This window comes from Drosophila mojavensis, unplaced genomic scaffold (assembly GCF_018153725.1).
Source record: "Drosophila mojavensis isolate 15081-1352.22 unplaced genomic scaffold, ASM1815372v1 contig_36, whole genome shotgun sequence".
Lineage (NCBI taxonomy): Eukaryota > Metazoa > Arthropoda > Insecta > Diptera > Drosophilidae > Drosophila > Drosophila mojavensis.
This window is the reverse complement of record NW_025318858.1, coordinates 9069594-9084486: the sequence shown is the minus strand read 5'-3', so window position 1 is coordinate 9084486 and position 14893 is coordinate 9069594. Positions and strand designations below refer to the sequence as shown.

At 39.5% G+C, this 14893-nt stretch overlaps 1 protein-coding gene across 1 annotated transcript; it reads right to left on the bottom strand.

Moving 5' to 3' along the window:
• Nucleotides 1–2910: 2910 nt before the first annotated feature.
• Nucleotides 2911–9312, bottom strand: LOC6576404. Its single transcript, XM_002002358.4, has 3 exons — nt 9214–9312; nt 8099–8952; nt 2911–8020 (listed from the first exon to the last, which is right to left on the bottom strand). The coding sequence occupies exons 2-3, from the start codon at nt 8895–8897 to the stop codon at nt 3033–3035; spliced, it is 5787 nt and encodes a 1928-aa protein (XP_002002394.2). The 5' UTR covers nt 8898–8952; nt 9214–9312; the 3' UTR covers nt 2911–3032.
• Between the last annotated feature and the right edge of the window lie 5581 nt (nt 9313–14893).

The window sequence follows — 14893 nt, the reverse complement described above, 5'->3', positions numbered from 1 at the left end:
GATGGAATGAATAGACAGATAGAAAGACACATGGAACGCCAGGTAGCTCTAAGACCAAATAGAAGGATGGAAAGACAAATGGATAAAAAAGTAGACCCATGGACAGACAGAGCAGTGGAAAGACGCACAAAACTAAATGGACCTCCTCAAACTTTCTGATACTGATTTATACTTAGAAAGGTGTGCCATGCCTTATCTTGTCTGCGTCTAATATCTATTTACATAATTTACACACATGACCACAATCGAATTCCCATCCTCAAAGAACTCTATAACAAGAACTCTATAGAACTCTATAACAAAAATATTTTATACGTTTTTCTAAACCGAAAGCGCAAAGAAAAATTTTTAATTACAATGACTAATTGAATATAATGCAGTTAATTGAGAAACTTGTTTAATGTTTCAGCGCATGTCTAAAAGGCACTCAAAAGTGTTGAGCCTCAATTTGAATGGGCTTGATTAGGTCAGTTAATCAGCTGCTCGACTTGGGAGCTCATCAAATTGGAATGCCTTTGTGCGGGCATTAGGCGCACGTCTCTCATAATCGGCTCACATAATTATAATTTTGCACACACACAATGGAGCTGGGAGAAAACAATTTTCTATGAAATTAATTTTCTCAAATCAGCAGCGAATAAAAAGTCACTCACTTGTCTATTGTTTGGCTTTGCGACGTCCAAAGCACACACACACATGGCAAGACGAACGAGGCCTGAAGTCGACCCCGACTCTATTTAGGGTCTGGGCCACATTATCTTACTCTTGACATTTCTTTTCAAAAAGCAGCCGCCTTACATAATTTTATTCCTAGCTGTGTGCTGTGTGAGGCAGAGGACTAAGTCTAAGCAGTCTAAGCAGCCTCAGAAGCCTCAGCAGCTGCGCCTGTCAAGATAACAAAAAGAGTTTTTCGCCTTGTGTGCTGGCTTTGCTGCTGCCATTGTGCATTTCACTTTGGTCAGATTTCACAACTAGATATATATCATTTTAGCATGTGCATTTTAATTTCTTCCAAAAATAAAATTATGCAAAAGTTATACAAAAAAAAAAATAGGAATTATTCAATTTGGTTTAATTGAAATTTGTTAAAGTAATTAAATTTGACACGAACTTTGACAGCCGAGAGCAACAACAACAACAGCAGCAGCAGGACTTGAAATTAATTTGCCAACGCTTAAGCCAACAAGTAAGACAGACTATAGTGATAGACTGACAGATATCCTAGAAACGGCTGCAGTGCTTGTATATTAATTATTTTATTTTACTATTTTATTTGAAATGCATTTAAATATATATTTTATAAAAAATAAATTGTTATACACAAAGAGTAAAAATTGAACAAATTTAAAATTAATTTCATACAAATTTATTCAAATCTATATTTCAAAAGATGTCACAAAAAAAATTCGCATACATCAAATCAGAATTTAACAGTTGGGAAATGAAGAACAAAATTTGAGAAAGCAAATTATTAATACGAATTTATTCAGTTGGAAATTCAATATGATGATTTTTAATATTTGGCAAATAGAGAAATATACATATTTAAGCTAAAATAAATAAAGTAAATAAAATTGTTGAAGTTTTTCGAGATATGTAAAACATGGACAAGCTGAGATTATTATAGGAAATATGAGATGATTAGCATAAACACCATATATAGATTACCTTATGATAGGTAATTATTTATTACTAATTACTACTAATTAATTATTACTAATTTGTTTACCATTCAGATTAACTATTAATCCCTAGCTAAACTTTCTGCTGAAGGCTGCAGTTTTAGTAATATAAAGAATCAGCGAATTCTCATTCCAGTTGTTTGCTTCAATTCGAGTAACCCATATGCAATCTGTACAGGGTATACAAAAAGTAATTATCCATTATTTACTTTATTTTACACAAGCCTCTCTGTATGTACGTTTGTATATATATGTGTGTGTATACATACATATATACGGACAGCCACATTGACAGGCATACACACATCCAACTATACGTAGATCTATCTGTCTGCATCTATTCATTCCGGCATCCAGTTGTATTCACACCAGAAATTAGCATAACAAAAGGCAGCTGCACAATTCAAACATGGCTAAGTCGATTCTTAATTTTCAATTAAAATCCAATTTGTGCACACAAAAACGCCAAACGACAAAGAGAAAAGGTTTTTCTTTAGCTTCTGCCTCAGCTTCTCAAATTTTCTTATTCGTTTTTTTTTTTTTTTTTTTTTTTTTTCTGCCAGCTCCCAAATGAAATTATTTTTTTTGCTCAAATCCCATGTCAATCCTTGAAACGGACATACATCATGTGCATGAATTGAATCAGCTACAAAATTACTTGAATTGAATGGAACGTTTTTTTGTTCCCAACTCGTGAAGCACATCAAAGCGAAATATGTGTTCAGGGATTAGGGAATAATTTGTTAGCTGAGAAATTTTTCCATTTGTTTTATTTTAATTAGTTCTGAGATATGCGATAAAATATTTTATAATAGGAGGAAACACAAATACTCAGATTATTAAATAGTTAAATTAAAATATTTTGTGTATTTTATAATAAGAAATAGGTATTGTAATATAGTATAATAAAATGTTAATCAGGTTTAATAGTTGAGATTTAAAATATTAATAAAATTCTTTCAAATACTAAACTTATATACATAACAAAAGGGAAAATATAATTTATCATATAATTTCATTTTAAATTTTCTACTCAACTGAAAATAGTTTAAAAATGTAGATAATAAAATTAAATAAATTGAATATTAACTATTTTTAAATATGAAACTAGTTGAATATTTTATGTTATTAGAAGTAATATAACAATAAAATAAAATAAACTAACCCCATATTTTTGGTAATAAATATATCAAATTTAATTTACATTTTTAAAATACACTGCAATAAAAATAATAGATAAAAAATTATAATTTTCAATATTGCCAAAAACGAGTTTCAGAAAATAGAAGGATAAAACTAAAAAATAAATTAAAATTTCTTGAGCATTCGCATATTCGATTTTTTTTTTTTTTAGAGATTTGCCAAATGAGAGTTCTTTTGAATTTGGATCTTTCGTTGATAGCGAAAAGTGTGCACGATTTTCAATTCTTTATACCGCTGCTCGTAGAACCCGCTGTGGTCCAGTTTCTTGGCCAAGGCACACGCCTGCGGCTCATTGGTATTGTAGAGGGCCAGCAGGAGGTTGGCCAGAGCCAATTGAAAGTCCTGCTCCAGATCGTGTATGGCATCGCAGGTTGTCTGGCAGCACCTGCGCAGCTCCTGCTGCCGCTGCGCCATCTCGTCGGCAGAGAAGCGCTGGCAGAGCGACAGAAACTTCTGCTGCACAACGTCCAGCTGGAAGATGGGCTCATACAGCTGCATCAGTAGCAGACGCAACCTGGCGTTATCTCGAGTTAGCCACAGTCCTTTCAGGATCTTCTCCATATACGAGCCCTGCAGCTGGAGCAGTTCGTCCAGAGTCTTCACCGTATTGCAGCCCAGGTAGAGCTCCTCGAAGGCGCTGTCCAGTATATTCTCAAGCATGTAGCTGCGCAACTGCAGCATAAAGTCCTGCAGCCGATCGATGAGCTGATCAAAGTGATCCCGCACCTGTCGCGCCTCCGGAAAGCGCTCCAGATTGACGCGCTCCGAGAAATGCGATTGCTGTCGTCGGATCCGCTCGTTGAGTACATAGTCCGAATAGTGCAGCTGCCAGAGGCAGACAAAGCACGATTCATAGTGAGCGAGCCGTTCGCCCAGCAGGGTCTTCCAGTGGCTCGGCTGCTGCCAGCGCAGCAGGAAGCAGCACCAGCAGCGGCTGCCCTGCTGCTCCCCCCTGGCCACATAGAGCGGCTTGTTGTGGGCGACCAGCAGCTGCTCCAGCCTGTTGTTGAGCTGTGTGGCACAATAGCATTCGGCCGGCTGCTCCAGCAACGGCTCCAGCAGCTCAATCATCTCGCGCACGAACTCCACATCGCTGAGCAGTAGATATTGATGTAGCCGACTCAATAGCTCCAGGGGATTGGGCCGCAACTGATGCAGCTGCTCGAACAGCTGCCGCGATGTGTCCAGCTGCAACGTGCCAATTAGCTCGACCAGCGGCTGCTCGTCCAGCTCCCGAAAGCTGCTGTGGCAGGCCGACGCCAGCTGCTGCTCCAGCTCCAACTCCTGCACCACCAGCTCCAGTTGCCGGGCCAAAAAGTGCCGGGAAAAGTGCTGATTACGGCCGGTTGCGAGCAGCTGCCGGGCCAGATGTGGATTGAGGAAGTGCGGCAATCGCTCCGGCCGCAGCTCAAACTGCTGCAGCCAATAGCTCTGGATCTGACTGCCAGCAGCGTGCTCCACAATGAAGAAGTCGCCCTCGAGCAGCTCGCCCTGCTGCAGCCAGCCGCGAATCCTTTTCAGCAGCGGCTCGGCGGCGCATTCCATCCACTGCTTGAGCAGTTCATCGTAGCCAGCGTTGCCCAGGCCCAATTGCAGCTGCAGATACTGCAGCGGGGACGGCTGGTGGCTCAGCTCGCCGCACAGCTGCAGCAGCCACTGGAAACGATGGACGTAGCTGCGCGACTGATGGTACACCTGAGTGAGGCTGGTCAGCTGCTCCTTGTGCCGCTTGTAGAATCGGGAGTACGCCTGCAGCTCGGCCATCAGACAAGGAGCCAGCGCCCGTCCATATTCGCCCAGTCGCTGCAGCAGAACCTCCTGCTGCTGCTGCAGGCACTTGTAGTAGTAGCCCACCTCGGCCAGGGCGAGCAGCACATAGGACTCGCTGATGCTGCTCTGGTGATGCGGCGAGCGCAGCATGAGCCGTCGACTCAGCGCCGAGACGCGCATCTGCTGGCACTCGTAGCCGAGCAGCGCGTGCAGGGCATCGCCCAGTCGCTCCTCGGGCGACAGCCGGACGGCTATGCCGCGATCGCGCTGCTGCCAGCGCAGGGTCTCGAATTGCTCCAGCTCGTCAGAGGTGAGCAGCTGCTGCAGCTGGCACTTGCCAATCGCCTCCAAGCACTCGTCCGGCTGGTAGGCGTATTGCTTTCGCATGCACCGCAGGTAGGCCTTGAGCCGGCGCTTGATTGCAGCGACATCTATGATCGGACCGGGGCAACTCGTCTGTGTGGCCACGATCTCGACGAACTGCTTCCACTGCTCGTAGAAATTGGGCCCGTCGGGCTGCAGGGGCGAGCATTGATACGAGGGATTGCACTTGAATTGCTTGATGATGAAGGGAGAGGCGGCTATGACATGGCGCTGGTGCTGCCGCTTGGCTGGTAAAGCTATCGCTGCCGGCGTTATCGATTGATCGAATGGCAAGCCTCCCTCATTTATGTTCATCCCTGTTAGCCTATCAGCATCTTGATTGATCGCATTTGCAGAAACTTTGCACATTATCATATCTTTTTTCGATATCGATTGATTATCAAGTTTCAACTCTTGTTGGCTTAAGGACTGCTCGATCTCTGTCGAGATTTTCACAGCTGCTTCTTTAATCTCTAGTTGATTTTCCAAGCGAGCCTGATCTTTGATCGGTCCATCGGCGGCCAATTGCGCCTGATTGGTTGGCTGTAACATTTTTATAAAATTCCTAATTTTCGTTATTATTACACTGTGTGTGTCAGTCAATGGCTCCGATTCCTGCGACCAATCTAACGATGGGTAATCGGGCTTTAAGGGCATTTTGACTTCCGGCGCAGGAACCTCGGATTCTGCTTCAGCTTCCACTTGCGTCAGCCACCTAGGTGTCTTAGATAAAGAGTAATCGGCAAAGACGGAGGTGGCCTCTCTTATCTGTCTATGAGGCACCAAATTGTGTTGATCTCGTCGAACCGGTTCAACATCTTGAATGATTTCTCTTTCATTGGCATGCAGAGGTTTGAGGATATGCTGCTGGTCTATCGATTGATTGATTTCTCGTAAGCCTTGCTTACATTTCTTTTCTTCAGCACCCAGATTATTTTGGCAAACGACTGGAGCGGACAGAAAATTTTCGGAAGACATCGATCGACCTTCTGTTCTGACCGATTCCAGCTGATCTATCGGCAGAGACGTCTTGGATGCACCTTCAAGTTTTAGAAACATTTCCTCTTCAGAATCTTTAAAGTCATCTAGTTGTGAAATCGTAGGGCTATCAGGTAAACAATCTTGATGATTTATCGACAAATCGATCTCAAGCAAACTTGTCCCAGATTCTTCTTTAGTTTGCAATTGACAAATCACTGGGGCAGCCGGAGAGTCCTCGGTAAATACCGATGGAGTTTCAGTTGGTATTTCTGCAATCTGTGGAAACTGATCCATGAGCTGCTGTAGCTGCGTACGACTATCTGCATTTTTAATTGTTTCGTCTAGAAGAGATGACTCTGGTATCGACTCTGGTGATGTTTCAATTGATTTCTCAGTTTCCTGTTGATATTTCCATTGGTTGCAATCGATATTTTTCGATCTGTCTTTTTTTATCAATTGATTCGGCACCATTTTTAGCTGAGCCAACTGACTATGAATCTTAGCAAGCATTTCAGTGGTTAGCACTAGCATGCCTAAAGTATCGGTAAGAGGTGCCAATTTTTGTTCACAGTTCGATTCGTTCTCCGCTTTTAAATCATTCCCATTGCCCAATACTGAGGGATCCGTTTCTTCACAAACATCCTCGGACTCTATCACAAACGGAGACTGTTTGGGCGTTAGTATCATTGCTTGATCTACCGACTGAAGCTCCCCAATCACTACTTTTGAGGAATCCATTGAAGATGATTCTTCGTCAGTCGCCGAATGACTTCCCTGTTCAAGCTCTCCACTCGCTTCCTTTGAGTATTCGGTTGCACACGTTGTTTCTTGATCGGCTATCGATTGATTATCGTTCAAGAGCTTAGCTGACATAGATTTATTGAGCTCTGGTGACTTATCGATACATATTTCTTTAGAATTACGTTTATCATTTACAAGTGACTGATCGATTTCTGAGAAAACTATCGACTTATCGATATTTGGCAGTTGTTTGTATTGCCAACTGCTGTCTTTAGATATTTGCTTCAAGTAGAAACCACTTTTGGAATTAGGAGGAGGGGTTATTTCATGCAAGCTTAATTGTTCTTCTCTCGGTCCTTCGGGTCTTACTTCTTGCTTTTGTTGTGAGTCCGACGTATCTATTGGCGGCGTATTAGTATCTTGTGTGGCATCTTCTATTGTTTCCCTAGTAGACAGTATGCGAATCGGTGACTCTCCACTGTAGGTGGGCTCTGAAGTAATGAAACCGCTCTGTATTATCGTCATGCTCGGCGCAAGCTCTTGCTGTATGATTGGCTGATTGATTCTTGGCAACAATTCCTCGGATGCCGTGTAGATCCAATCTTTGAATTCCTCGCTTGTGGATGCTAAATTATCTTGGGGCAGTGTCGATATTGAATTTATCGATTTGTGCATCACTGTCGAACTATCGTTGGTCGCTTGCTCCTCCTCTATTCTGGTGTAAACGATATCTGGTAGCAGCTCTTCAGATGTTGTCAATATGAAATTCAATCGCATTTCATTCAGTGACGATGGGCACAGCGTGGAATCGAGCAGAGTGCTTAAGTCATCTGTCTCTGTCGATCCTTGTTGCTTAATCAATCCATTGATCTTGCCTTCACTTGCAGTCGTACTTGCTCCCTTATCCGTAGTTGTCGTATCCATCGATAGCCCCGTAAGCAAATCATCGGTAGTTGTGGAAATATCTGCACTCGGTTCGGTTCGATACGTTTGTACGCCCTGATCCAGCTGCGTGGTCGAAGTGTCCGTTTGCTGAGACTTGTTCGAATGCAGATATACACATAGATCTATGCCCAGCTCGGATGTTTCCCTGATACTCTGAGAATTCGCATATAGCTCAACAGTTTCCAGGGGCTCCGCAAACTGACTGCTCACATCTGAGGTCTCGCAGACGCTCTTGCTGTTCTTATATAGCTCCACAGCTGGAACAGCGCCCATAAACTGAGTGCCCACCTCACAGGTCTCTCGGAGAAAGCTCAAAGGATTTCTATTCTTTTCAGCTGTAAATTGCATTATTATATGTAATTACTCTACATTTTTATAGTTTTCGGTAGATTTCTTGGTCTCGTTTGCCTTACCAGTTTTTGGTTGCCGTACATGAGCATATGCTCTCATCTGGCTCTCGATATCTTCGCAGAGCATCACATCGGAGCTCATCGGAAAAGGTTGCTGTGGACTCTTCGAGTGCGCCATATAAATGATCTTTAAGCCTTTATCTCTGATCAGCTTCTGTTCATTGGTAGCATTTCGATTCATTCCAATATAGTTTACCTCACAGACTGCTCGCTCCCAGCGCAAACCCTTGAACTGACAACGGACTATGACAGGCTTACACATAACATAGAGAAAACCCATTTCAAGAACTACACCAGTTCGCCCTTTTGACGAACTGATCTCCAATTCCTTCTCGTTCAAGTGCAGCACGCTTTGGGCCAAGCAAATGAGGTTCTCGGTAAAGTCTTCCTGATACCTCAGCTTGCCCTCTAACTGCATTTTCTGTGGGTTTTCCTCATCGAACAGATGGTAGCAAAATGCGAGGTATTGTTGGCGTTTTGTTTCGCTTGGCTCAAGTCGTAAAAGTAGCCGATACAGATGCAAAAAGAGCTTATAACGGTGCTCTTGAAGACACTGCTCCTGCAAATCTGTCGTTGACTGCAATTGTTTGAAGCGTTGCCGAAAATCATTCAGTTTAATTTTCATCTGAGTTTCCGGTTTGACGAACGCTCTGCCATACTCCACCTTGGCTCGCTTGCAGCCGAGAGCGACGCCCAGCTTCCAGAGGAGCATGGGTATACTGCTAGCCAAGTCCTTGGGCGAGAGGCCCAGAGGAGATTTGCGAGGGTGCTTTGACTTCTGTTGCTTTTTGTCATCAGCCATGAGTTAATCGAATGCTCAAAACATATGAGAGAAAAAAACCGAAGATCGAAAAGAACTGCAATAGGACGTCGATATAATGGAATATATATATATATATGTATATAAAAAATATATAAGATATACAAAAAGTAGATCAATTTGATATGAGTGCTAGTCTTAAGGTACTGTTATTTGAAAGCCATGTCTAAGCTAAAGCAAATTGAATTATTATATATAAACTATGTAGAGTCTATATCCCTTCAACCTCTATATGAACACTTTTTACTTGATATGCCCACAAATCCCGTAACACACCTCGTTTACGCTGCTTACTTACACTAAAAAAACCGTTAGCAACTTTTAAACTATTAACAAAATATAAAACATTTACTTCAGAATTTGTATAAATATTTTTTATAAAAATTTTTATATATTTATAAATATAAATTTATATATATATATATATACATTTATTTTGTTGTGATGTGATAACTAACCCAGAGATCTGTCAGTCCAGAAAACAAATTCAAATAAATCTGAGCTTAGGTGTCGCTGTTCAGAATTCTCTACCTTAATATCGCTGCGCCGCGTAATTAACTCATAAATCTGTCAAAAGATTGTCGACAGGTTAAAAACTCGAGTGTTGAGCAGAGAATTGCGTTTGCAGTCGCAACCTTTTTGCAAGTTTTCATTCATTTCAACGAGTTAGTTCTCAATGCTTGAGTACGGGTAGTGCGGGGGTAGTTTGCGTGGGGCGGGTGTAGGGGTAGCGCAGGCTCTTGCTGGAAATGTATGATGCCACTTTTAACCTGAGACCGTAAAAAGTTTTGCCAGCGCAAGAGGAAACTATGCAAAGATAAGTGAAAAAGATTATAAATGCATTGTAGTAAAATTTACCGCCAACATCAGCGACAAAAGACTCAGGCGTAAAAACAAATAAGGGGAGGAAGTGCACGACTGGGGATACCCTGTGCACCATTGCAAATATCAACAAAATTATTTTGTCGCTCTAACTCTTCCTAACAAATATAAATATATTTTGTATCGATATTAATCGATTGAAGAAATCAAAAATGGTATCAAAATATGCAGCTCTAATGAATATCACTGTAGCTGATCCAATCGCATCATCACAAGCACAGGGTATACACAAAAACGGAAACCGACTGACTGAAGTGGCACACAATTTACGTGCAGGCAAGTCAAACGCAACGGAAACGGAAGAGGAAACAGCCATTTAAAAAACTGTCACCAGACAGAAACAAGCGATAGAACGATAGAGGCTGGTGCACAAAAAGCATGGGCATAGAGAGCAAGGAGCAACGAGCATGAGGCATGCCACACAGAAGCAGTGTTGGTTAAATTGTCAAAGTAGTTGTATTTTGGCAAGATGCCTGCCAGCAACAGTGTAGGGCTTGGTCTTGGAATTGCATGGGGTGGCAGATCTTTAGGGTTCTGTTACTTGAGGCGGAGTCCTAATTGTATCTGTATCTGTATCTGTATCTGTATCTGTATCTGTATCTGTATCTGTATCTGTATCTGTATCTGTATCTGTATCTGTATCTGTATCTGTATCTGTATCTGTATCTGTATCTGTATCTGTATCTGTATCTGTATCTGTATCTGTATCTGTATCTGTATCTGTATCTGTATCTGTATCTGTATCTGTATCTGTATCTGTATCTGTATCTGTATCTGTATCTGTATCTGTATCTGTATCTGTATCTGTATCTGTATCTGTATCTGTATCTGTATCTGTATCTGTATCTGTATCTGTATCTGTATCTGTATCTGTATCTGTATCTGTATCTGTATCTGTATCTGTATCTGTATCTGTATCTGTATCTGTATCTGTATCTGTATCTGTATCTGTATCTGTATCTGTATCTGTATCTGTATCTGTATCTGTATCTGTATCTGTATCTGTATCTGTATCTGTATCTGTATCTGTATCTGTATCTGTATCTGTATCTGTATCTGTATCTGTATCTGTATCTGTATCTGTATCTGTATCTGTATCTGTATCTGTATCTGTATCTGTATCTGTATCTGTATCTGTATCTGTATCTGTATCTGTATCTGTATCTGTATCTGTATCTGTATCTGTATCTGTATCTGTATCTGTATCTGTATCTGTATCTGTATCTGTATCTGTATCTGTATCTGTATCTGTATCTGTATCTGTATCTGTATCTGTATCTGTATCTGTATCTGTATCTGTATCTGTATCTGTATCTGTATCTGTATCTGTATCTGTATCTGTATCTGTATCTGTATCTGTATCTGTATCTGTATCTGTATCTGTATCTGTATCTGTATCTGTATCTGTATCTGTATCTGTATCTGTATCTGTATCTGTATCTGTATCTGTATCTGTATCTGTATCTGTATCTGTATCTGTATCTGTATCTGTATCTGTATCTGTATCTTTATTTTTAACTGTATCTTTATCCCTATCCATAGCCCTATTGTTAGCTACTCCCTAGTCCCTCCCACTTCGTTTTCCCTCATTTTTCACAACGATTCTGCTCATTAAAAAACTGGATGTGTGACATTTTGTCAGGCTAGGATAATAAAATTACATTCGCAGCGAAAGGCAAATGCGCTGAATCAGCGCAAGAAATTGTCAGAGGCGAAAATGTGGGCGGGGTTGCAGGAGGCTACTAGCGATGAGGGGGTAGCTCAGACAAATGTCAAATCAAATTTATTGACTTTCATTGTCATGTTGGGTAGCTAGACGGCAATAGAGGGGATGCAACAATGACACTAGGATATCAAAGGACTAACCCGCAGCTTAACGTTCATTCAAATGTGCAAAGCCAATGACAGCGTAAGAATCGTTCCAGCCTCTCCCCATCCACACTACTTCCCCGCTCCCCCTTTTTCCCTTCGACCAGGACACATAATGTGCACCTTTTTCACTTGGGTTTGCACGCGATTAAGAGAGGACAACAGCATAGACAATCAGCAGGCAGCAACTAAAGTTTTCCTCCCAGTTTTCCGCGCAGTTTTCTTGGCGCGTTTTTCCGATTTTCCACAACTTAGCACAATGCCTGTTGGCAGCGCTATAAAAATCATACGCTTCCCCCATTGTGGGCATACTTTGTTCTTTACTTTTTTCCCTATCTCGTTTTTTTTTTTTTCGTTTTTTCTCATTTTTTGGCTCTTCATGTTCCTTTGACAATTATTTGCATTGTTCAGTCGCTCGTTTGCTCAACATGAACACGAATCGGTAACTACAGATTGAGTGGCTATATATAGATATACGTGTGTGTACTCACATACATATATAGACATAGATTGAGCTACTCAAGTTGCTTCGCTTAGTTAGGCGCTTGCACAATGTTTTGCTTTGTCAATTGCAAATGCAAGTTTTTTTCTATAGATGTCACTTCGAAATTGCAAGCGAAGAAGGGTATTTTGAATTATGAAATCGTTTGTAACTACAGCTTAGAATTTGATGAGCATGGATATATTAAGTTGAAATCGATAAATATCGATGCAGTCAACTCGACAAGAATCATATTGAGGCTAATGAATTCTTTTAATTTTTCTTGGTAGTACTTACTCTCTAAATATACATAGGTAATACGAATGATATATAGATTTAGCTGTATAAATATCTTTCATAAATTAATATATATTTTGGTCTTACCGTTACGAAACGTTACTACTATTTCTTGCCTCCTTCTGGGCCAATCAGCAATAAAACCAGCATTCAAACAATCAGCCCAATTGTATATAGAATTCTCATCGAGATGCTTGGGCTGTTTATTAGCCATCCGAGTCAACGGAAAGTGCCCAATGCAAACATATTTGGAGCAACTGCTTCTCCACCTGCTAGCCACCAATTAGAAATTGACCTATGCACCACATATAATTAATGATTGCTTCTCGGGCTGCTCCACATCGATTCCTTTAGTCCGTCCGGTTGCTCGGGCCTGTGGCTTTGGCTCTAAGTTAGATTTGGTCTCTGGTTCAATTATAATGCAGAAAATTTATGCGTTGCAGCTAGTTGCACATAATTGCAGAGCTGCCGCTCTCGTACCGGGCTGCAGCATTGGTTACTCATACGCCGTGTGGAACGACAGGATTTCATTTATTAATATACTGGTTGAGCTGGGGATGGACGCGTGTTGGGCCTTGACGGAACACAATATACAATAATTATGCAATTCTGATATGTACAATAGGAAACTCAGCAAATAAACTTGAAATCATCGATAAGTGTATCGAATTGATTGCAAACTGTTTATGATAAATGTATGTATGTATATTCAAGTCTGTCTATTACGATTGATAGCCTGGCGAATAAGTAACAATTTATCAATTCAATGCTAGATCGAAACTATTTTTTTTAATCTCTTAATATTCTATCGATATTTATTTTTTCGATTCTGCTTTATCTTGTCATCTAAATTTGTTTTTAGCACCTCGATCAATTTATGCTTTAATTTAAAAATATTAAAAGATATTGAGAGTGGAATGAAAAGATTTTTAAATGTAATATTTTACTTGGAATTCGGAATTCTAAAAGACGTTGGAATTATTATTTATCAATAGATGATACATATCAATATTTTCTCCGAGCACGCTGTCATCTCTAATACACTTTTAACTGTTAGCTTACTTTAAGGCGCCTTCGATTACTTAGCCAAGTTTGCGGGCTGCAACTTTGCTTAGCTGGGAAAATGCTCCGCTTAAACCAATTAAAATCAAACAAGCCCGGATACGTCTACTTGTGGCAATTAGGCAGAGCCAGACACAGTCACAGACACAGACACGCATACATGTAACTAGACATAACTGCAAAAGGACACGGCAATTACGTGCAACATTTGAAGCGTTATTTTATTAGAGACAGCCGGCTGAAGTGGCAACTCGAATTGTAAATGTCATAAGCTGCTACTTAAACGGGTCTCCAGTCTCTCGTCTCCCAAGGCTTAATCCCTCTGGTCTCCACACACATTTCAAACGTTTTAGCTTACCAATTAAATGCATTTATATTAAATATATATATGTATATAGATAGAATGTATATTTGTCGGCCTGTGTGGACAAAATGCATCTTCATAATAAGTGCATTCCAGCTCGACTTGTAATTAAAGTCTTAAGCTTATTACATTAAAATGGCCAAAACAGAGCGCACAAGTTATTATACCCTTTAGTTGGCTATGATGTGTTAATTGATGGAGAAATATTAATTTTTCATTTATTTCATTGTATGTACATATGTGTAAATATGTATATAAGGTAGTGTGATTGTCAATTTATTTATTCTGAAGTAAATTTGAATTTTTTTATTATTTTTTTTATATTATTACTATTATTTATTTATAAAATATCTATTTTTGCATATGATGTTTATAATATTTATATAAATAATATATTTTTCTTTTATGTAATTTAATTATCTTATAAGTTTTTATAAATTTTGAATTTAATATTAATAATAAGAAAATATTTATTATAGTTATTATATTTGATTATTCAATTATTTCTTTATTAGAAATGTATTTTATTAAGTTGTAAAAAATCATATAATATAATATATAAATATACAAATAATATATAAATAATAATATTAAAATGTATACAAATAAAAATTTATAGTAAAGCTCAAATTAATCAAACAAATCAAAAAATATAAATAAAGTAAGTTTTTTATTTTCACATTTTTTTAATATTTAAAAAATCCGAATTTATTTAAAAAATAAAAATAATAAGGATATCGAAACTCTAATTTTTTTATAATTATTAATATTTTGGTTTCTGAAAATTAGAGCATTTCTGTGTCGGCTTAAAAATATTTGCAAGCGGCTTTCTTGCCTTCATCTAAGAGTTTTATGTTGGACAGTGGCATTAGCAAATGTATATGAAATTAGCCTTATTACAAGGGCTAAGAATATATATTTACAAATGTGTTTATTTACAGCTATAGATTTTCGAGTATGGCTTGAGCATAAATTTCAATTGCAATTTGCTTATGGTCAGAATAAAGCTGGCATACATATATG